The sequence below is a fragment of the Fukomys damarensis genome, unplaced genomic scaffold, assembly GCF_012274545.1.
Source record: "Fukomys damarensis isolate Sample0158 unplaced genomic scaffold, DMR_v1.0_HiC HiC_scaffold_1, whole genome shotgun sequence".
NCBI lineage: Eukaryota > Metazoa > Chordata > Mammalia > Rodentia > Bathyergidae > Fukomys > Fukomys damarensis.
The window spans coordinates 33,753,134-33,777,053 of NW_022900913.1; the positions used below are offsets into that span (position 1 = coordinate 33,753,134).

The window sequence follows — 23,920 nt, forward strand, 5'->3', positions numbered from 1 at the left end:
TTAAATATGTTCAGGGACCATTTTCATCTCCAGAATTAAGGATTATTTTGATGTTACATCATTGCCTTTTCTCTTTTACTTTCCTTTTTAGTTTTATTTTAGGATTTCCTATTTTTAATGTTCATACAGAGATTTCTTTAACTGAAATACCGAATAGTTTCTTTGGTGTGAAAAACTACAATAGTACACAGGATCCTAATGAGATAATTAATAATGTGAAATAGGAAGTAAAGGGCTAAAGGTGTAGGGAAAGTGGGAAGGGTGGGGGAAAGGTAATAAGGGAGAGGAAAAAAATATGAGAAACTGAAAAGATTGAAATAAAGTCTTTGTAAATGGGGAGGGGAGGAGGGGGTGAAGGGAGGGCAGGGACAAGGGGAAAAATGAGAATCAAGACCTATTATGTAAAGGTACAGAATCCCAATGATGATTGTAATTGTATTGTATACCTAGATTGTACCAATAACCTCAATAAAAAGAAAAAAAAAGAATAGGAAAAATTTATTGAAAGAAAGATAGCTTCTGTTTAAGAGAGACAGAAGGGGGGCCAGAAAATGGGTTGCAAGCACACCCAGCTTTTCAAAGATGTTTTATATGGCAAAGCCATGAGGTGAAGTGGGTACAAAGCGGGACAAAACTGTAAGACCCAATGGAAAATTACAAGATGATGTCAGGAACGTGTTGAGTCCTCCTTGAGACAAAACCTTTACCTTAAGAAGTAATTCCTCAGGGAGTGCCAATTAACCATTTCCTTTCTTCTTTAATGGAATGGTTCTATTGCCAATACTTGGAAATTAAGTTTTTTTTTTCAATACTGGGGATTGAACCCAGAGCCTCTGTACTGAGCTATATTCCTGCCCCTTTTCTAATTTTTCATTTTGAGATGGAGTCTCACAATGTTACTAAATTACCCAAAATGACTTGACCTTATGATCTTCTTGCCTCATACTCCCAGAGTACTGAGACTCCAGATATGTGCCATTATTCCAAGCTACTTGAAGTCTTTATCAAGTGCTCTGCCTATATTTCTGCTGATTTTTTTTTTCAATCAGGGATCTAACTCAGGACCTTTCACCTGCAAGGCAGGTGTGGCACCACTGAGCTAAATCCCCAGCCCTTTTTGCTGACATTTTTAACAAATCTTTAACAGCAACAAATCTTTTTGACCAAACCCCAATTCCTTTCATATTTTTTCATTAAAAATTTATTTCAGTGGCAGGGGATTTAGCTCAGTGGTTCTACCTCCTGCCTTGCAAACACAAAGACCTGAGTTCAATCCCCGGTACCAAAAAAAAATTTTTTTTTATTTCAGTTCTTCCTCACTCTCCAAATGGAGTATCAAGTTAAGACTGAGCTGTAACATTTAGGATGAAATTCTCCCTTCCCACTGAAGAGCCATTCCCACAAGTGGACAGAGAAGTAGCAAGTCAGACAAAGCCACAGTCTCTGAGGATTGCGTTCTGACAGTCCTCAACCTACACGAAGGGGCTATCGATAGCAGAGTGACAGGAGCCCCACAAGACCACCTTAGGTTGACATGAGTAAGAGGGTATAGGCTACAGCAGCAATAGACCACACATTTATCCTTGTTTTCAGTGTTTAAATCAAGCACATACACATGCACCACATGATGTTTACTCTGCTGCCAAACATAAACCTGTGGCTCTGATTTCACAATTTAAGTAGCAGATGCCATGTGGTATCATGGCTTGTGGTTTATCCTCCTTTGTCCAGTTGCTGGTTGTTTTGTCCACCTTGAGATGATAGGACACTCACTGTCTTCTGTGTGGCACCTGGAGCAAGGTAGGAGTGTGAGAAGACAACTCTCCTCTTTGATGCTCTGTACTACAAATACTTCTTAATGTTACTGGTAATCATTTTCACAGCCAAGGAGGCAAGGCTGCTGCATAGCTTAAGGGTCAAGGTCTCCATTTCCATGACAGGATTCTGCAGGAGAAAGAGACAAGAATAAAATTATGAATAATTACGTTTTAGATTCACAGACTACTGCTGCATCGTATATACTGCCACATTATATATAAAAATTTCAATTTCTAGATTGTTATTAAATCTCATTTGTTCTTTGTAATAAAAAACAGTAACTCTGTGGATCATGATTAGAAGCTATGCTTTTTCTTCATCCACTGTTGTTCTGAGTTTGCTTCTCTACGAGGAACAGTGGCTTGCTCACTTTGTCTCCTCCGTTCATCCTGCAGGTACCTGGCTCATCTCAGGACATTTACTCCTGCTGCTCCAATCTCCTATCTCCCTCTTTTTACCCCTGCTCCATGATTACATCCTGGAGAGTTCTTTGCCTTCAGGACCTGGTTAGTATTGGCAGTAAAAGTTGTGGGCAGGAGATTTAGGGGAGAATACGCAGGTCTCTTCCTCCTGCCTTCCTTCCTTCCTTCCTTCCCACCTCCTTCCTTCCCTCTCCTTTCCAACCAAGGACATAAATGCTCCCCTGGCACTCCCCTCTGGTGTCTTATCCTTGTTACTTGTTTGTTTTCATTGTCTTCTTCCTTTACTAATACTCTTCATTAAACTCTGTTAGCTCACCTTTCTGACTAATTATCCTTTATATGTTTTTTGACGGGAGCCTGAGCAATGTGGATGTGCATAAAATTTACGAAAATTCATAGAATATTCTTCCACACAGCTCTCCTGCAGGCTGCATCCTCCATCATCAGCACCAGAGGGTCTTCTTGGCCGAGCCCTCCCCACGGCATTCCCGCCATCTTTAGTGCCAGAGGGCCTTCTCTGCTGTGCCCTCTCCTGCAGGCTGCGTTCTGACATCTTCAGCACCAGAGGGTCTTCTCAGCCAGGCCCTCCCCTGCTGGCACAGCTGCCGCCATCTTCAGTGCCAGAAAGGTAGCCGCGGGGGCACTCCTGAACCCCCGCAACCTTCCCCTTCACGCTTTTAGACCTCCTGATTGTACCAGTCTTTGGACCTACTCTGTAAAGGCAGAGGTGGTCATAAAGAGTATTTTCTGGCACTTTCAACTTTGAACATCTTTAAAGAAGTGGTGGGGGAAACTTATAGTAGAACTCAGTGGAGTTCAGCCCTTAGGAGGTTGGGGAACTCAGTCTGGGCCTTGGAGCCCAAACTCAGTCTGCTTTGTGGGGTTCTGCCACCAGCTAGCTGAGGTCAGGGGACTTGGCTCTGCAAATGGCAGCACATATTGTATATTATGACAGCAGTGATATAGTCTGAAAGAGGCCCTTTAAACTCATTTTTGTTTCTTTCTTTTTTTCATCCCACTCTGCAAATTCTTTTTTTTTTTCTTTTTGTTTTCTTTCTCTAACTCAGCCTCTTACTCCACTATAGTATCCCTCATCTCTGTTTTTGTTTCTGCTATTGTCCTAATTTAACAATTTCCTGATGATTGTCTGGTCATTCTACATCTTTTGGCTTCATATGAAACCATCTCTAATTCTTATACTTATCTACTTCTCTCCTTAACTTTGTTTAAAGCCCCCATTGTAAATGGTAAATATCCTTATTGAAAAGTTTATTTACTGTAAGCATATTTTGGATTGTTTCTTGATCTTAATTAAATTTACATGGTTTGAAGGTGATAGATTGATGACTACCATAAGTGGTCAATTTGCAAATTGTGCTTCATTATATTGTGGCTGATTGTATCAATTAGAATAAAGGATTGTGATTGATTCAATGAGCTGTTTTCTTCAGTATGATGAAAATGAGAATGTCTATGAGTCATTAGAGACCCATGGGCTTCAGCCCAACTATATCAGGAAGATTTAAGTAATAATCTAAAGGTTAAACTAAGGATAACCCAACAACAATAGTAAAAATGAGAAAATGCTTAAGCAAGATACAGGGACAGACTTCCAGTTCACCAATGGCAAAGAGTGGGGCAAATGAGGATGAAAAGTCTGATAGTGAATCATCAGGACACCCTGAACTGAAAGCACAGAAAGTAACAAAACTGATCAATCAGGCTCTAGAGAAATATAAAACCGAAGTAATTTCCCAGATAATCATAGAGATGACAAGCAAAATGAAACTTATAATTCATGACTCTAGAACAGAAACTGAGAGGAAAATAGATGAGCTCAGGACCATGATAGAAACCATGAATGTCCAGCATAAGAAATAATTGGAAACAATAAATGCCCAATACAAGAAAGAAATGGAATCCATAGGACAGATTCAAACAGATATCCAGGAGATTAAAAAGTCCATTGAGAGTGTTCACAAAAGAATAAAAGAGTCTGAAGATACAATCTCAGACATAGAAGCTAAAATTGCAGTCAGTGACTGTGAAAAGAGAGGTCTCTTAAAAACATTAGGAGATCATGAGAAATTGATACAACAACTCTTAGATGATACTAAGAAGAATAACATAAGATTGATAGGAATTCAAGAAATAGTAGGAGAAAATGTAAATGACTTTAAAAAGCTGTTCACAGAATTAATTACAGAAAACTTCCTAAATAGAGGGGAAGAATTTGACATTCAGATAACTGAGGCATATAGGACTCCAACTAGCTGTGATAAAAAAAAAAATCTACACCTAGATATCTAATAATCAAGATCCCAAAAACCTAACAGAAGAACAAAATACTACAAGCTGTAAGAGACAAGAAACAAATTACATGCAAAGGAAAGCCTATCAGAATTACAGCAGACTTTGCAATACAAACCCTTAGGTTAAGGAGAGCCTAGAATGAGATATTTCAAATACTAAAAGAAAACAACCTCCAACCTAGACTGACGTATCCTGCAAAACTCTCTTTCAAAATGGATTGGAAAATAAGACACTTCCATGACAAAGAACACCTGAGAAACTACATGAATACCAAACCAGCACTACAAGCAATTCTAAACAAGATCCTAGAAAAAGACAGTGAAGCCAACAGAGCAAATCAAATAGGTAAGCCAAGAAACTAAAAGGAGAAGGCTAAAAAAAAAGGAAAAATATGATAATAATGTTAGTACATATCAATTATAACCATCAATGTTAATGGCCTCAATTCACCAATCAAGAGAAATGGACCAGCGGAATGGATTAAGAAGCAAAATCCAATAATATGTTGTATACAAGACGCGTCTAGTGTAAAAAGAAGCCCATAGACTGAAAGTGAAAGGACAGTAAACTTCTTCATTTAACAGGAGCTCCCCCCCGCCAAAAAAAGCAGGGGTAGCAATCTTATTCACAGACAAAATAAGTTTCAAACTTAAACTGATCGAAAGAGACAAAGAAGCTCACTACATCCTTGTGAAGGGAACCATTCAAGAGGAAGAGATAACAAATAATTTATTTTTAATTTATTGAGTATATCAGAAAGTATATATGCTTTTTTCCCTCTTTTCTTCTTTTTTTCCTTTTTCTTTTTCTTCCTCTGATGCTGGGGATTAAACTCAGCACATTGTTCTGGTTAGGCAGATGCAGCACTATTGAGCTAAATCTCAGGCTTTACATTTCATATTTTTAAAATTTATCAATACATTAACCCTTGTCTCTATATGTTGGTCTACCAAATTGGTGAGTTATTATGGTTCTCATTTTCTTTGCTTTTTTATTTGAGAATTTATGAAATCTGTATATATGAGTAGTATGAAAAGTATTAAGGCCCATATATCATTTTCCTATTTCATCTCTGCTTTCTACAAACTTCTTTTCTGTCACTACAGCTTGTTTGGTTGGAAATTTGTTAAGATAAATGTTGTTATGTTATCAATATATCTTTGTACCTATTTTCTACTGATGATGAATATTAATTTTTAAGTAAATTTTATTATAACTATACTTAATCATGAATATCATTTAGTATCTGATACGTATTACAAATTCTCCAACTCCTTCAAAGATGATATTTATATTTTTTTCAAATTATACAATCACCAACATTCCACACATCACTGCACTATTTTATTATACCTAAGTATATATTATATTGTAGAAAATATGCATTGTGTATATGTGTGGGGTGTATGTTTTTACATATATGTGTGCACTATTAAATGAGAAACATGGACATGAGTGTGGTAGGATTGTGCACATTTGGCATATTGATAGTTTCTCTGTCAACCTCATGATTTCTTTAAATTACATGCTTGACTTATAGTCATTCATTTGGGAAGAATATCACATATCTATTAGTGTTAAATTCTATCATTATGCTTATAAAATATAATAAAAGTAAGTATGGGATATAATAAAATAGAAACAGAAAATCTGAGCTTAAAATGTGAATTTTTGTTGCTTTTGGATTTCAAATATAAGTATATTTTTCTCTGTGGAAATTTTTCTCTGTGGAAGTTTTGTTAGAAAGTGTAATTGATACAATCAACAAGTATATGATATTTATCAATTAATTAAACCAAGGAGTTTATAAATCATAAAATTTTGAGGACAGTTTCTCAACTATAATATGTAACTTTGTTTTATTTATAATTAAATTATTTCAAAAATATTATAAGAAAATGAGCAAGAACATAATGTTTGAAGAACATATCAAACTAATGTATTCCAATTAGTCTGTGTTACATAAATTCTTGTTTATTTCATATCCTTTTTTTGCTGTCGTTACATATGTATATTTGAAATTTTTATTTAGTATCTTCATTTCTTCTTATCATGTATTTTTGCAATCTTTAATAAAAAAAGAATATTCTTCCACACATACATAATTTAGAAAAAATATTTAGCTAACAATTCAGAGATAAAAGCTATCTCAAAAGTCAGTCTTTTCAGAAGACTGGCACCTGGAATCAGCTCTGCAATCAGCTCTGGTAGCTGGTGTGTGAAGCATCCACCATTAATCCTCCACCCCCTCAACCCAGGGTGCTTGCTTTGGTCCAAGAAAACAACCCTGGAATCTCACTCTGCACTATAAGCAAGAAACACTTTGGAGCCAGAAGACTCCACATTCATACCTGATTTGGGTGGCTCTAGTTCAGCACATAGACACACTTGTGCACACTTGCATACGCATTTACACACATACACACACACACCTAAAACCACACATGTACACATGCATATATAGACATTCACATACATATAAACACCCAATTACATATTATAGTTGTTCCTTGGTATCCACATGAGATTTGTCCCTCCACAGGTACCAGATCTGTAATGTTCAAGTCCCTTACATAAAATGACATAGAATTTGCATATAACCTACACATATCTTCCTGAACACTTTACCTCTAGATCACCTCTGATAACTAATGCATTATAAATGTTACAAGGTCATTATGCTGTTATGCTGCTAGTGGGTAATACTCCCACTAGGGATATGGGTTAGTGTTTCCCATAGCAAAGGGATCTGTGCAGCAGTGACATCTACTATGAAGAGTACTGCCAATCTGGGAGTCACCAACTCAATTTGTATCTCTCGGAAGTGTGAAGATATTTTCTTATGTTATTTCCAAACAGTTCTTCCAGTGTCTACTGGGAAGCTTGGATTGGGGTAAGCAAACACAACTGTACCCCATGCTCATTTCTTTTTTACTTTATGTGTTGGATTTCCAGGTAAGATTACAACAAGTAAATTAATATAATTTGACATAAAACCCTTGAAGGCATAGCTCTTGTTTTGTTCACTGAGAACCCCCAAAACTACAGGGTAGTGAGCAAGAGCAGGCCTTTGATATATAACTACTGAAAAAAAGAATGAAAATATATTGACCTTTTTAGCCCTCAAACCAGCCTTATAACAAAGACAAAGAAGATGTTTCTCCTCTTCCATAGGAGGAAACACAATTCCAGAGGCTTGTTCAAGCTCACACAGGCCACTTCTACTGACCTGCACTCAGGACCAGGGTGTACTGACATCAGTGTATGCCTGGGCATGGGCTGGTCATACCCTCTGTCCATGCCCATGTTAAAAGTTCCTATAAAGAGCAATGTGTAAAGAGCAATGACAAGAGATTGGGATAGGAGGTCAGTGGGGAGAATTTTCAACTTCATGCGAGTGACCAAGAGAGTCTCAGCAAGGCACAGCATTGCCTTACTTAGGGCTGGACAGAGTTACTACAGCTGTCATGCTGGGAAGATTCTAAAGGGGGCAAAGTGAGAAACAGCATGTTTAAGCAATATAATTAGCTAATAATAATGAGGTAATAAACAGAAATTGAAAAAAGATTCAAATAAATATAATATATATGTCAGAATCAACTTAGAGAATTTCGGTACTTTATGTTTGACAATCAACAAATTTTTTGTTGAATTTATTGGTACATTTTGGGTAGACAGTACTGTTACATTCATTACTGGGATCTTGTACCTTTACATGACAGGTCTTGGTTCTCATTTTTCCCTTTGTCCCCACCTCTCTCTTCACCCCCTCTTCCCCTCCCCACCTACAAAGACTTTAATTCCATTTTTACATTTTCTCATATTTTTTTTACCTTTCCCTTATTCCCCTTCCCCTACCCTTCTCACTGTCCCTACATCTTTTGTCCTTTTCTTCCTGTTAATTAACCCATTAGGATCTTGAGTACTATTTGTTTTTCACACAGGAGAAACTATTCGGTATTTACACATGTGTGACTTATTTATTTCACTTAGGAGTATATCTTCAAAATGTACCCATTTACCTATGAATGAATCTACTTTCTCATTCTTCATGGCTGAGTAGTATTCCATTTTATAGAAAAACCACATTTTCTTTATCCAGTTTCCAACTGATGGGCAGGTGGGCTGTTTCCAAGTTTTAGCTCTTACAAACTGTGCCACTATAAATATGGGTGCACATATATCACTGTGGTGTGATTCTTTTAATTCTTTTGGAAAGATACCCAACAGAGGAATAGCTGGGTCAAATGGAACCTCTAATCCTAGTTCTTTGAGGTATCTCTATATTGACTTCCATAGTGGTTGCACCAGTCTGAACTCCCACCAACAATGTGGAGAAGGTTCCTTTCTCCCCACAACCCCGCTAACATTTGTTATTGTGTGATTTATTCATAGCAGCCATTCTTTGTGGGGTGAGGTGAAATCTCAGTGTTGTTTTCATCTGCATCTCTCGAATGACTAGTGATGTGAAACATTTTTTCATATATTTACTTGCTGCTTTTATTTCTTTGTCTGAGAAATGTCTGTTCATTTCAAATGCCCATTTTTGAATTGGGTCTTTATATTTGGGGGCGCTGGTTGTTTTGAGTTCTTTATATATTCTAGATAATAGTCCTTTGTCTAAGGAGCAGCTGGTAAAAAGTTTTTCCCATATTGTAGGTTGTCTCTTAGTTCTGTTGATTCTTTTGCAGTGCAGAAGCTTTTTAATAAGATGAGAGCCCACTTGTTGATTCTTTCTGCTAGTTCCCGTGCTACTGAGGATTTGTTCATAAAGTCTTTTCCTATGCCAATGTCTTCCAGAGTTCTGCCTAATTTATCTTCCAGCAAGTTTAGTGTTTCTGTTTTTATATTTAGATCTTTAATCCACTTGGATTTTAATTTAGTGCATGGTGAGAGGTAAGGGTCTAGTTTTAATCTTTTGCAGGTTGAGTTCCAGTTTTTCCAACACCATTTATTAAAGAGGCTATCTTTCCTCCAGTGGGGACTGTCAGCTCCTTTGTCAAAGATGAGGTAGCTGAGTGCATCTGGAGTTGTTTTTGTGTCTTCCAACCTGTTCCACTGATCCTCAGGTCTGTTTCTTTGCCAGTGCCATGCTGTTTTTATCACAGTGGCTTTGTAGTATAGTTTCAAATTGGAAATTGTTATACCCGCTGCCATGTGTCTGTTGCCTAGGAGGGCTTTTGCTATTCTAGGTCTCTTCTGATTCCAAATGAATTTTTGGATTCTTCTTTCTAGTTCTGTGAAGTACAGTGTTGGAATTTCAATTGGCATTGCATTGAATCTGTATAGCAGTTTTGGTGATATGGCCATTTTCAATATGTTGGACAATCGACAAATTTGAAGTTAGTAACTTGGTATAAAGGTGAAATAAAAACCCCTCATCAGACTCAAGGGAAACCTCATGGACCAGAAGCTGGGACAGAAGTCACCTCTTCACCTGTCTCACTGGATCTGGAACATGGGCTTTCCAATGCTGATTACAATGCTATGGTCTTTTACCAGATCCTTTGGTTTGATTGATTTCTTCTTTCTTTCCCATCCCTCTCTTCTGTTCCCAAGTTCTTAAATATTTAGGATTCAGAATCTTCACACGGGAGCTGAGTTCAGTGGTTCCACATCCTGCTTTGCAGGCGCAGGGTCCCAAGTTCAATCCCCGGTACCAAAAAAAAAAAAAAAAATCTTCACAAGGAATGTTCAGTCCTGGACCCAGTAAGAAGAGCTGAGCCAACCACGTAAACATCTGGGCTAGGGGCAGTTTGTTTCCTCTGAGGAAAACAGGCCTTAGAGAAGAAGGAAGCAGATTTCAGGGGTCACAGTCCATTCCTGATCAGAAAACAGGAAGTTGATAAGCATAGGTCTCAGTTGGCTGAAGGCTCACAAACCAGGAGTCAGATAAGGAAGCACAGTGTTGGTGAACAGACCATCAAAGTACATTATAACCCCTGAGAAGGCCAATACTGTCTGCCTGTGTATAATCCAGAAGATAACTTGAGAGTTGGGGTCTCACTCCAGAATATATGAGTGATGTGATTTCAGAGGATTCAGACAATCATCCCAGCCTGAAACTTCACCAATAACACATTTCTTTTGTGTTAGCTGTTATCCTTTACAAACAAACCAACAAAAACTGTTATTAAAGAGGAAAAATAAGTTAACAGGTAATCATATGGTTGCTACATTAACCAGAGTGCAAACAAAAGTAGGTTATGCATCTATGGGGCAGACAAATAGAAAAATTGGGATTTTCGTGCTTTGCACATGAAGAAAAAAGAAAGAAAAAGGAGTACTTGTCAAATTAGAATGTGATAAAATTACTTACTAAAACAGTGGTAGGGAAAGTAGGAAAATTATTGAAGCACTTCATACACTGGAGCCTTTCACAGATCACTCTGCAGAGGAAAACAAAACACAAACCAAAGGGGCAAAGAAAGCAGCCTGATCAGTATGACTTAGTTTATCGTGTTGCTTGCTTCTGAACAGCTAGCAGAGACCAACAAAGTTGAGGCATGCGCGAAATGGGACCGCTGCAAAACAGATTCATAAATGTTTCCCCCAATCATTCAGGAACGAACATGAATTCAAATATTTTGTTAAAGAGTTCCATGTGTGCAATAAATATGTCAGAACATGTGCTTCAATTCATGGTTGAGAAAGCAAGGTTGTGACCGATAAGCCTTGGAATGGCAATTGGGAAAGCTGAGTATAAATATTGTCTCTGCCTATAACTAGCTGGACAACTTTGGGCACTTCACCAAAACATTCTGAAGCAAGAATTTCCTCAGAAGCAAATGGACTAATGAGCTGACTAACAGGGTGGTGTGGAATAAGTTAAGTTACAAACCCTAAGGCAGTTACTAAAATGCCTGAAACATTAAGACATTCAATAAACAGTAACTTTTTACTGTTATCTGGGTGCTCACAGAGGAGAGCAGCCCATAAGCACGGGACATGAGCTATAGGGAAAAGCTCTCCTGAGGAAAGGGGAGAAGTGTATAATGAATGGAGAAAGACTTAGGTGTAGCTAAGTTCCCTGCACTGCCAGCAGAAGTACAACTGACAGAGTGAGGAATGCCAGGGAAGACAAAGTCTCTATTGCCCAAGCACATGAGCCTCCAAGTAGAAAGATCTGGCTTCTGATGAGCAGGAGGAGAATCCATTTGAGCAGAATTCAGGGACCCATCCCTTCCTTAATCCCCCAATGGCATCCTGCCGTAGACATCAGTGGTTCCCATGTGAGGGAGATAGAGGCCTGTGGAGGTTCAGGTCAAGATCAGGTGCATTATAGGGTAAGAGAATGAGGAAAAGAGAAAAAACTACACTTGAGAGACAGATTTGCAACAAGAGCTCAAAACAGATTACAGCACCAAAAGCAGGGGCAGCTCCCACTCCACCAACTACACCTAAAAGGGCAGTGTCCTCTGGCAATAGGTCAACTCATCCATATCCTGCCACAGGCACACATCCATTTTTCTGTATATGCAGCTGATCAGATTCTGGGCCAACTCTCCAAGGATTTAAAAAATCTGAGCAGTCTTCCCTCTGTGTCTTAATCTTCTCCTGGGTTAGGAGATAATGCACTCAGGCATTCCTTTTGTCCCATTGTCTAGAATAAGAAACTTAACCTGGCAAGGGCCTTACATGTGACCAAATCTTACCTTACATGGCAGACACTGACACTCCAAAAGGTTAAAAAGACTTGCCTTGTCACACACTTAAGTGATAATATAGTCCAGACTTGAACCTAGTGTTTATTCTACTGCATGTGAATACTTGTCCTACAATTCCTAAAGAAGGTGATCATTCTGGCAGTGTTCTGCCATCAACAAAACTGTTCAGAGAGGCCTGAAATCAAGTCCAGACTCAAATAGCTGAGTGGTCCTGAACAGGCAACTGAACTTCATAGAACCTCAGCTTCATCATCCACAAATTAAAATGATAATCTTCATAAACTACCTTGAGGATGAAATGACCTAGAGTGGAACATAATTAGTGTGTCTGCCAGTACCACAGGTACTCAATGCTAGCTGCTATTGCAATTAATTAAGCTGTGATCACTCAGTGAACTTCAGCTTGCTAGAGACAGCTTAGAGGTGAAGAGAGCCTTAAGAAATAAGATACTTCTGAGCAATGAAGAGAGAAGGCTGGTTAGCTCCACAGCCTTGAAAATTCTTAAACTACTAAACTCAAGACCATGTGGGGGCTGGTTCAAAAGCCAGAGGGAAGCAGTTATCAAATTCTCTTTCCAGCATTTGACCTTCTTTAGTGGACTCAGGGTCAGTAGGAAGAGCACAAAAAGTGCTGGACACAGTGCAGCAGAGCTATTCTTGGGACAAAGGCAGAATTTCTGCTATGACCATGACCTTGCTGGGGTGGTAAGGCTCTCATACTCTTGACGCACTGAATCCAAACTTTAAAAAGGGAGGAGGGTACAAAAAGGAAAACAAGAGGAAGAAAATTAACCCTAAAAATTATTCATTGTTAAATTTCAGCATCTGAACTTTTTGCAAGAGCCATAGAGTTAACAAAACTAAACAAAGACTGTTGTTACAGATACCTCATGGTCTCTGCATCATTGACAGGATTTTTCTGAAATTTCTGCTACTGTTCTGTTGACCAAAACACATATTCACTTTGCGGGGGTGACTATTATTATTATTGTCCTAAAGTCTACTACCCAAAGCACAAAAAGAATTCCCTTTTTGGTGTTTTTTAAAGAAAGGACTGGAAGGGGGAAATTCATCAATTTCTTTTTTTTTTTTTTTTTAATTTTTGGTAGTGGAAATTGAACTCAGGTCCTTGCACTTGCAGGCAGGCAGCAGCACCACTGCACTAAATCCCTGGCCCCATCAATTTGATTTTAAGCAGTAAAGGTAACTAAAATTTGGATGTTCTAGGATAGAAAGCAATTTCTTAGTCACTTTACCCTAACCTTTTATACATTTTGCTGTTAATCCTCTAGGTTCTTAATAATTATCAATTCTTTAAAAACTAAAATATATTCCTAATGTTAAACATAGTCCTTGCTTGTTGTGGAAAAATTTGAAAATACTGCTAATCATAAAGGCTTTAATAAGTTAGTACTGTGGTGAATAATTCACTTACGGGAATGTATAATTTTAAAAGTAAGAGATGTTGACAAAGATAATATTCAAGAAGTTAATTATTATGTTAAACTCTGGACAAATCAGAACCAATCTAGTTTTGCAACAATATAAGCCTGCTGTCTGTGGTATGCAGTCTCTAAAATGACCTCCAAGGACCTCCACTTCCTGATATTCAGTTTTGTATATTCCCCTCTCACATTCCTCCAGAATAGGTCTGCATGACCTATAAAGTAAGATATAAGATGATGCTATTTCACTTCTAAGATTAGGTTATCAAATGACTGCAGGTCTCTGACTCTACTGCTATCACTCTCTTCTCTCCAGAGGCTCATTCTGGGAAAGGCCACATTAGCTGTGGAGAGGCCACATGGTAAGCAACAAAAGCCTCCTGTCCATAGCTACATGAGTGAACATGGAAGCAGGTACTCCAGTCCCAGTTCAATCTTTTTTAAAAAACTCTTTATTAAGATATTATTAGCACATTAAAAACTGCACTTTTTTAAAGATATGGTTATGTAGCCCAGGCTAAACTCAAAAACACAATCTTCCTGCCTCAGCCTTCCAAGTTCTGGGATTGCAGGCTTGCACCAATACACTTAGCTTTTTGTACATATTTAATGCATACATCTTAATGGATTTCAAAGAAATCCATAAAACTGTCACCAAATCCAATGCCATGAACATATCAATCATCTCCTAAAATGTCCTCTTGTCCTCTGCATTTTTTAATAAGAACATTTAACATAAGACCTGTGTTCTTAGAATTAAGTATGTAATACAGCATTAAGTACAGGCACCATGCCACAAAGTAGAGCTCCTAGGATTTAATTCATTTTTCATCAGTAGAATCTTAAATGCTTCAGCCAAATTCTCTCCTCTAGCTGACAGCATGAATATAATTGCATGATAAACACTGATCCAGGATGACCTAGCTAAGCCATCTGAGATTCCAAAAAAGCTGTAATACACTGTAAGATAATGCATTGCTTGCTGATTTAAGCTGCTCACTTTTAAGATAATTTGTTATGTAGTAACAGATAAATAATAGAGGGTCAATACCAAGTTGAACATTATATGGTCATAAAATACCAGAGTTTTAAAGACTACGTGACATAGAAAAAAATGATGAGCATACAACATTAAACGAAAGCAGCAAAAAGCAGAACTATGCAGCAAGCACTGCATATTTTTTGTTTTCCTCTGTTAAGCACATGTCCTTCCTTCTCCTTTCATTTCTACTCATAGAACTTCTTTTTCTTGCAGGGGATCATCCCGATATGTTGTTACAAGAGGTGCTGACTTCAGTTCATGTAAGTCAAAGAAGTGAATCAGGTCAGATCAAAGTGTCTAATCCCCTTGGCACATTGTGAAAACAGACTAATGAGAACAATTTGGGGACTTTTCTTCCTATAGTTGATGGAGACTTTAATTTCCAAATAAATTTAAAATTAGTGAAGGTATTAGACACGCTGGATTGAATAATTATTAGTCAAAACCAACCTTTGAAGTTTTGGAAGTAAGAAACTCTTTTTTGCTTAAGCTAATAGGTGCTGGGGGCCCTGTCACTACACACAATACATAATATACAATATTGTCTCAAATTTTCAGAAAAATGAACTAAAATTATTCACAGATAAAATGGTCTACCAAATGCTAGGTGATTCTTTCTAGATTTACTGTTTCAAATTAATGAACTTGCTACATCAGAAATTTTTTACAGCATAGATTCTCTCAGCCTTCACATTTAGAATTTTGACCCAGCTCTGTTTTGCAGACCAGATCTTGTACTGAGTAACTATGACTTTAGATAATATATTCAAATATTTATTATTTCACAGGCCTAGAATATATCTGGAATTCCTGGCATGAAAGATTAGAATATTAGAATTGTTTACCTTTTCTTCCTTCCCTCCCTTCCTTTCCACTTGTCAAGCATTTGTCGAAAGTACCTTCATTTTTACATTGCCAAGCTTAACGCTTAAACTTTGATCTGAGACTTCTATTGTGAGGAATTGAACACCCTGTGGTATAGTAATCAGCTGAAATAAAACACTCAGACATGTATTTATGGTAATAAGCATTTTCTCAACTCTAATGAAGAATATAGTGCAGTGGTTAGAACAAAATAAGCAGCGGAAAATAGAGCCCAGTTTCCCTGCTCTGATTTGTCAAAAAATGAGTGAGAGGGTTTAAGGGTCACAGGAGGAGCCTAGAGCCTCCTCTTACCCAGCCTCCTATTCCCTGTCAACCTTGGAAACACATCATTAATGCCCCAACTCTAGCCCTACGCCCACAATACAAAGAAATTTCCCCTTGATCATGTAAGTCTGTGTCGACTTAGAATACTTCCTAATCAAATTCCTAGCTGGGCAACAAGGCTAACACTCTTTCATGTTTTTAACAAAGTGTTTTCTGCCACCTGAGAGGTTTCTTGCCTACAGGCTGTCCATGACAGCTGATTTAACTATTTAATTTGCTGTGTTTTGTCTGCATGTGATTTTTTATTTTTTTTCAGCTTTAATTGAGTTTATTGGTACATTTTAGGGATACAGTACATTTACATTCATTGTTGGGATCTTGTACCTCTACATGACAAGTCTTGAGTCTCATTTTTTCCCCCTACCCCTGCCCTCCCTTCACCCCCTCCTCCCCTCCCCATCTACAAACATGCATGTGATTTTTTAAAAAATGAAAACCAGAACTTTTTTTTTATTATGGCTCTGAAAACATTAATCAGTAAAACAGCAAGTGCTATTGTAGGATGACATTTACTTCTCTTATACCCAAATGGTCCTAAAGTCTAGACATAATGGGTTATCTCTTCTTATATTATGCCTGTTCCCCAAAATTAAAAAGGTTTTTTGGTCATTTTACTTACTTCAGGATACAGGTTTTGTGGGGGGTTTTAATTTTCATAAAGTTTTTAAATACTTCTTTGTGTTTTTAAGCTTTTTTACCATATTGTGCCTTCCAACACTTTACTCATTCTGAGGTAAGATAGAAATAAAGGTAGGTAGTCAGGAGATACTGAAAACTGAAATTTTAAAATTCTACTTTTAAGAAAACTGCACCCCAGTTTAAATTTTTTTCTCTTCTCCCAACACACAAGGCTGAGCAATTCCTTTTCACCTGCCAATTGACCTTTTTCATCTGTGAATATACCACCTGTTTTCACCTATGCATCAGTCATTGCTTACTAGAAAATCAGATTTAATGCAAGATATAAAATATAGAAGAATTTACAAGATTAGCTTACAGAGGCTTCCCACAGAGTCAGGTATAGAAGAGTACAGAAGGGTTGTCTGGGCACTGCAGATCTGAAGGATCCAGTCAAGGTCCTAAAGCTCCTCATAGTATCCCTTGCAAGTCCACACCAGGAAGATGAAGAGTCTGCAGTGGAATCCAAGAGATGACATTTGTGGTGAAGGTGAAGATTGGAGCTGCTCCCAGAAAAACTGAATGAGTCTTCCTCCTTCGTTTTCCTTCTGTACCATTTTTAGGTGACAAGTGGACCAGGGTAGGTCTTCTTTTCTCAGAAAATTTCTTCAGCCACACCCAGAACTATTTATTTGGGTATTTCTTACTCAAGCTGACTCAGTTAACTATCATAGCCTGTAAATTGCTCTTATTTTCAACAAAGTAGCAATATTAGTGGGCAGCATATCTCAACTTCAAACACATGTAAATGGTTTACACTGTAATATAGTCAACCAGAGGGGGAACTTGATGGAGGAAATATACATCCTAGATCACCCATCTTCAAGACAGTCCCAAGCCCCTTAAGAATATCCAGATCATAATGATCCTCTCTCTCTCTCTCTCTCTCTCTCTCTCTCTCTCTCTCTCTCTCTCTCTGAATTTGGGTTTTTTCAGTTGTTATTTTTATATCAGTACTTGTTTGCAGTACTAATTACAATGCAGGATTACATTCATCGTGGGGAGTTGGTAAATGTACATAATATATCTTAATTCTTTTTCATATCCTTCCTTTCCCTTCCCTATACTTCCCTCCATCTTTTGGGTCCCTTCCCTTTTGCAAGAGACCTTGCTCCCTATTTCTCATTATCTGCCTTTTATTTTGCTCTTTATTTATACTTTGACTTTCCCATGTAGAAGAAAACATGCAATGTTTAAGCTTATGTGTCTGATGTATTCCACCTAACGTTACCATCTCAAGGTGCATCCATTTTCTTACAAATGACTTAGGTTCATCCACTTTATGGCCGAGTAGTACTCCACTTTGTATTTTAAAAGAACCCACTTTCTTTATCCATTAATCTGTTGGTGGACATATAGGCCACTTACAAGATTTAGCTACTATAAATTTTGCTGCTATAAACATGAGTCACTGTAATATGACATCTTTAACTCTTTTGGGGAGCTATCTAGAAGGGGAATACCTAGGTCAAATGAAATTTCTATTCTCACTTTTTGAGGAATCTCCATATTAATTTCCATAATGGTTATAACAGTTTATGTTCCTACCAAAATGTGAAAGAGTTACTTTCTCCCCTGCAGACTCACCAGCATTTGTTATTTGATTTCTTGATGATAATTGTTCTTTCTGGGGTAAAATAAAATTTGTGTTGTTTTAATTTACCTTTTTCCAATGTCCAGAGATGTTGAACATTTTTTCATGCAATTATTATCTATCTGTACTTGTTTTCTGAGAAGGGTCTATTCATTTCAGTTGCCCATTTTTGATTGGGTATTATTTTGGTGGGGTTCTAATTTTTTGAAGTTCTTTATATATTCTAGATATCAGTCCTCTGTCCAAGGAATAGTTGGAAAAACGTTTCCCATTCTGTAGGTTGTTTCTTCATTCTGTTGGTTGTTTTCTTTTCTGAGCAGATTTTTAATTTGATATTATTCCATTTGTTGATTCTTGATGTTATTTCTTGTACAGTTGGGGTTCCCTGAAAGTTCTTGCCTACAACTATATCTTGAAGAGTTTTACCTATTTTATCTTACAGCAGATTATTCGTTTTAACATTTAGATCTTTGGTCCATTTTGATTTTAGGTCAGCACATGTTGAGAGATATGGGTCTAGACTCAGTGTTCTGTATATGGATATATTTTTCCCAGCACCACTCATTAAAGAGGATATCTTTCCTCCAGCATGAGTTTATTGCCCCTTTATCAAAAATTAGATAGCTGAATGTGCTTAGATTTCTTTCTGCATTCTCTATTCTGTTTCATTGGCCCACATGTCTTTTTATGCCAGTACCAGTCTTTTTGTAATATAATTTAAAGCCCAAGATTTTGATGCCTCCTTCTTTGTACTTGTGGCCCAGAACTGCTTTTATTCTGGAACTCTTTTGGTTCCTTATGAATTTTAGGATTGGCATTGGTGGCTGTATCAGCTTATTCTAAGATCCATGAGAGATTTTTTTTTTGGTTTTGTTTTGTTTTGTTTTTTGGTTGGTTTTTTTGGTACCATTAATGGCACAGAAGATCTTCCACTTGCCAGGCAGGTAAGTGAGCTGTACCGCTGAGCTGCATCACCAGTTTTATGGTCATAAATCATTAATTTCGTAAGGTTCTCTTTTTTATAGAAAGATCTTATTTCTCTATAAATTTTGAAATGTATTTCTCCTCTGCAAGCCCTGTTTTTCACACCACCCTGCCTTGGGGCCAGCTAATTATGGACTGAAACCTCTACAAATTGTGAGCTAAATAAATTTTTATAAAAAAAACTTTTTAAATGTAGCTTTGTAGGATAGATCAACCTACATTGGAAGATATTTTTGTCTTTTAGGGTTTGAAATACCACTCCAAGCTTGCCTGGCCTTTAGAGTTTGTGTTGAGCAGCCTGATGTAGTTCTAATAGGTTTCCCTCTGTAAGTGATTCATTGGATTTCTCTAGCAGCTTTTAAGATTTGTCCTTCTGCTGGACTTCTGGGGTTTCGACTATGCTGTGTTGTGGGGAGGCTCTTTCTAGTCATGACTATCTGGGATTCTATATGACTCGTGTATCTAAATATTAAATTCTTTCCCCATATGTTCTGGCTTGTATCTAGATGTCCTCTCAAAGCCTCTTGTGATCATAGGTGTGGCTCTATAGAGGTGGCTAGATTTAGAGTGTGTAATCCTAGGATTAAGTGTGTGTGTGATTACTACTGATTAGTTTTGCATGGTTCTGCATGGTTTGCATGGTTTTGCATAGTTTTTCATGGTGTGGATATGGGAAGGCTCAACCTGGGTGCACGTGTTGCCTCCCCTAAGGGTGTGTAGCCTGAATAGAATATGACAGAAAAAGAGCTGCTCCCATGACTTGCTGCTTGCTGCTTTTGCTATCTCTTGCCTTCTGCCTGCTATGCCATTAACTGTTTTATTTTCTTCTGTGATGACACTTTGCCATGCCACGCTGCCTTGAAACCAGCATACTATGGAATAAAATATCTATAAAAGGAGACAAAGTGAACCTTTAGGTGTTGGGTGTTTTGTCTCAGCAGTGTAATTGGCCCTGCTCACCCAGTTCTCTGGAAGCAGATTGAAGTAGCATTAATGACACAAAGACAATCCAGATATGGACATACAAATAAAATCAATTAATTGCAACAACTATACTACCCTGGTATAGCAACTAAATCGGCAACAATAATACCATCAAAGATAAACTTGATATTGACATGGCATAAGAACCAATAATGTATCACTTCACTATAAAACAGCGATCTATAATTATAGTATAAACACTAAGCCACTGAGTGGAATAAAGTAAATATCTATTAAATGCAACACTGTCTTAGTTACTTTCTCATTGGTGGGACAAAATACCCAACACCTGCAAGTTGAAGGAGGAAAGGTTTATTTTAGCTCATAGTTTGCAGAGGCTCTAGGCAGGGAGGCATGGCAGAAGAGAAACACTTCATGGTGGAGCAGACAGAGAGCAGCAAGCAACAGTGAGCCTTCCTTTCCTTTGTTTGGATGAATAGAGGTAAGATAAACCAGATACAGGGGGCTCCTTTGCCTACTAAAGGTGAGAGCCCCTTGGTTGCCTGAATGTTAAACTAACTCAGTCATTCATCCTCATTCACCCTGGGTCAGGGAGAACAAAGTGGCTGACCTATGTTCTGGAACACGGCTGCCCAGGTGGGGTCAGCTACAGGTGATGCCCCAATGTAGGGCTCAGGACCTGGCTCAGCTACACGGATCCATATTTTTTGCTGCTTTGTTTTTTGGGGAGAGTGTTTAGTTTAATATTACCTGTATTCATCCAAACACAGTACAAGCAATCAAAGTAACATAAGGTTTATCTGCTTTCCAATATCCATTAGTACATTCTCTGACAAACAACCTCTACTATCTTAAATTTTCCCTGGAATCTGTGTTATGGTTTGAGTATAAACGTTCCCCCAAAGCCTCATGTGGTCACAGGCTGGACCTAGAGTGTGTGAAGCTGGAATTGACTCACGATGCAATGCTAGGCTCAAGGGCACTAGAATTAAGGGTGTGAGTGACACTCACCCTGTCCTAAGTAGTCTCAATAAAAGGGGCAAGGAGATGCTATTAAGGTTCTCTTGTTACCTTTGCTGCCTTATGCACATTATGTTGTTTCTCCTCTATGATGCTTGTTTGCCATCCAAGGCTTGGAGCCAGCCAATTTTGGACTAAAACTTCTATGAACTATAAACTAAATAAACCATTTCCCTTTTAACTTTAGATGTCAGGTATTTTCTCTCAGCAATGAGAGAAAAGTAACTAACACAACCTGCAATATGCAATCACCCCCGAGTGTAGCCTTTCTCCTTTGTGCTTGCAGAGGAGGTCAGTTAGGCCTCAATTCTCCTCTGTTCTCTACAGGTCCAAATTTTTTTCTTCTGTATTTTTGAATGAGTGGTTTCTTCTAGGACCTCCAGTCTTAGAATCCAACAAGTCATAGTTTTCTCCAACCAGATTTATTACCCATGGGTTTGTGAGCTCTAAAGGTCCCTCTGTCCATACAACCCAGGCTATTGCAACTGCCCAAACTGAGGCTTGTCCCTGATCACATTGGTAGATGGGGAAATCAATCAGACCACTGATCTCTGTGTTGGTTGTAGGCAGTAGTGTGGGAGATCAAGACAATTGCTGGACTTAATGCCAGAACTTTCAGATCCAGCCACCTCTGAAAGCCACACACACTGAGTCTGACTTCTCTTCATGGAGGGCAGGGCTCTATAACCTTCCCAGATCAACCTAAACATCTCAGGAATTTTATGTCTAGCCTACACCCTCTCTATGACTGTCTCATGTGGCCATCTTCCACCCAGTCACTTTGATAAGATGACACTGGAAATTCTAATGTGTAGTTGTTCTGTGGCTCAGTCCTAAACACTTAACCCCTCCCAATATGACTCTTGATTAAACCCTCTCAAATGTGAGAGGGGCTAGCCTGGATTTCTTCTCCAACTCTAACCTGCTGTGTGGAAGGAGTGACTTTCAGAGTAAAATTCATGCTGCTTTTGCAGCTTACAAAACCATGAATTTTTCATGGGGCAAGTATTGCTGCCCTGGTTCATTATTTTTCCCTGGAAAAACCGCTGACCATCTGGTTTACCTTCTCTCCCTGGGAAGTGGCCTCCTCCATTATCAGGTCAGTTGCAGAGCAGGCTCAGAGTTGGCATGTGGCTGTGGCATGGCCACAGAGTCTATGGGTGCAGAGTTGGCCGGGGTAAATGCAGCTTTTATAAGTTTCAGGGTCTTGCTCTCTTACCACAGCCATGTTTCTTCTTTCCTCCATGAGTGTGTACTTTTAAATTAAATTTAGGCTTAATAAATTCCTTTATGATTCTCACTAAAGCTTCCTGAAAATTCTTTCTCTGCAACATGAGTCAGTAAACCTGCACTTTTATTCGATGGGTAAGGTGGGTCTAGGTTTATTATCTCAGTGGGGACTTCCTCAGCCTATCTGGTTCTGTAGTCTATTCCATTCTTCCTTGGAGAGCCTTGAATTCCTGATCAAGTGGATCACTACTTTCTAAGCCTGTTACACAGAGCGCCCCTGATACTTCTTTTCAGTACACAGATAAAACTCATATGAGCTGTGTTCTTGATTGTGAGAGGTCTTGCCCCTGAGTTCCATTCTCTCTTAAATCCCATATGTTCTGCCTATTTTTTTCCTTATCTCCATTTACTTCTAGTTCATCTTCAAGTATTTTTTCTGGAATCTCTGATTCAAAGTTGTCTGGCCATTTTACCACTAGCTTCTCCTTAAAGTAGAAAGTTTACTTAAAAAAATTGTGGGGCCGGGGATTTAGCTCAGCAATTCTGAGGCCTGCCTTGCAAACACAAGGACCCAAGTTCAATCCCCGGTACCAAAAAATAAAAAAATAAAAAATTGTAGAGTTGGTTGTATTTGTCCATTAAGGAGTATTATTTTTAGAATCAAGGATGAAAAAAGCAGAAGTACAAGCACTGGTACATATCTCACCAGCTACAAATTTTTCCTGAGTTTTCAACTTCTTTAGAAAAAAAAAAACTTCAGAGATAAACTAACCTCATCTATTCTCTGATAGAGACATAAAACAGAATATAAAGCCACCTGGCACAGATGTTCCATAGGCAGGATTAAATAAACACCCTGACTTTACCTACCAATGAGTCCTCAATTTCTTGAGTCTCTCATGGCAGGAAACTCTTGCCATCACAGTATGGTCCCACCCCAGACTGTAAATTTCTACTCTTTTATTTCTCCCAATTTATAGTATTTACTGAAATTGCTCATTTGTTAATTCCCTTCCCCAATTATCTTTGTTTTTATTTATTTAACATTTTTGAAAGTTATTTTCACTATGGATTTTAAAAGGTTATAAGAGGAGACAAGCATGAATGCTCCATTTGTCACCTTAGAAAAGTTGGCACAACTCACATCCAGGAAAAGCTGCTAAGACTGGCAAAAAATGAGCAGCTATTCTGTAGGACTGTAGTGAAACACCTCATAATCAAATAAGCACAGCTCATGTGATTTAGGGAAAAGGTGAGAAGTCTACTGTTGCAGGAGGTGGAGATGAAGCCCAGGAGGTAACTCATATAACTCAATCTAATACCGCAAGAGATAAGATGGCTCTAAACATCCAGACCACAATCCCTACCTAGATGACCAACCGTCTACCATGTTCAGCTATTTGATTTGTGTAAGAAGGAAGGGGGTGGTGATGATGGTATTTGAGGAATTACTCTGCTAATTATATTTCTAATTTAAAAGTAAATAAGGAAAAAAGTAAGCAAGGCTAGGCCTGGTGGCACATGCCTATGGTTCTTGCACTCCAGGAGGCTGA

General features: G+C 38.2%; 1 protein-coding gene across 1 annotated transcript in view; it reads right to left on the minus strand.

The window, feature by feature from the left end:
- Positions 1-1,276: 1,276 nt before the first annotated feature.
- Positions 1,277-23,920, minus strand: part of LOC117285311 — a 46,001-nt gene continuing 23,357 nt past the window's right edge. Inside the window, exons 3-4 of the mRNA XM_033761444.1 lie at positions 16,914-17,047; positions 1,277-1,944 (exon numbers count right to left, since the gene is read on the minus strand). Of these exons, the coding sequence (XP_033617335.1) occupies positions 1,843-1,944; positions 16,914-17,047 (236 nt within the window). The 3' untranslated portion in view covers positions 1,277-1,842. The remainder of the gene's footprint in view (positions 1,945-16,913; positions 17,048-23,920) is intronic.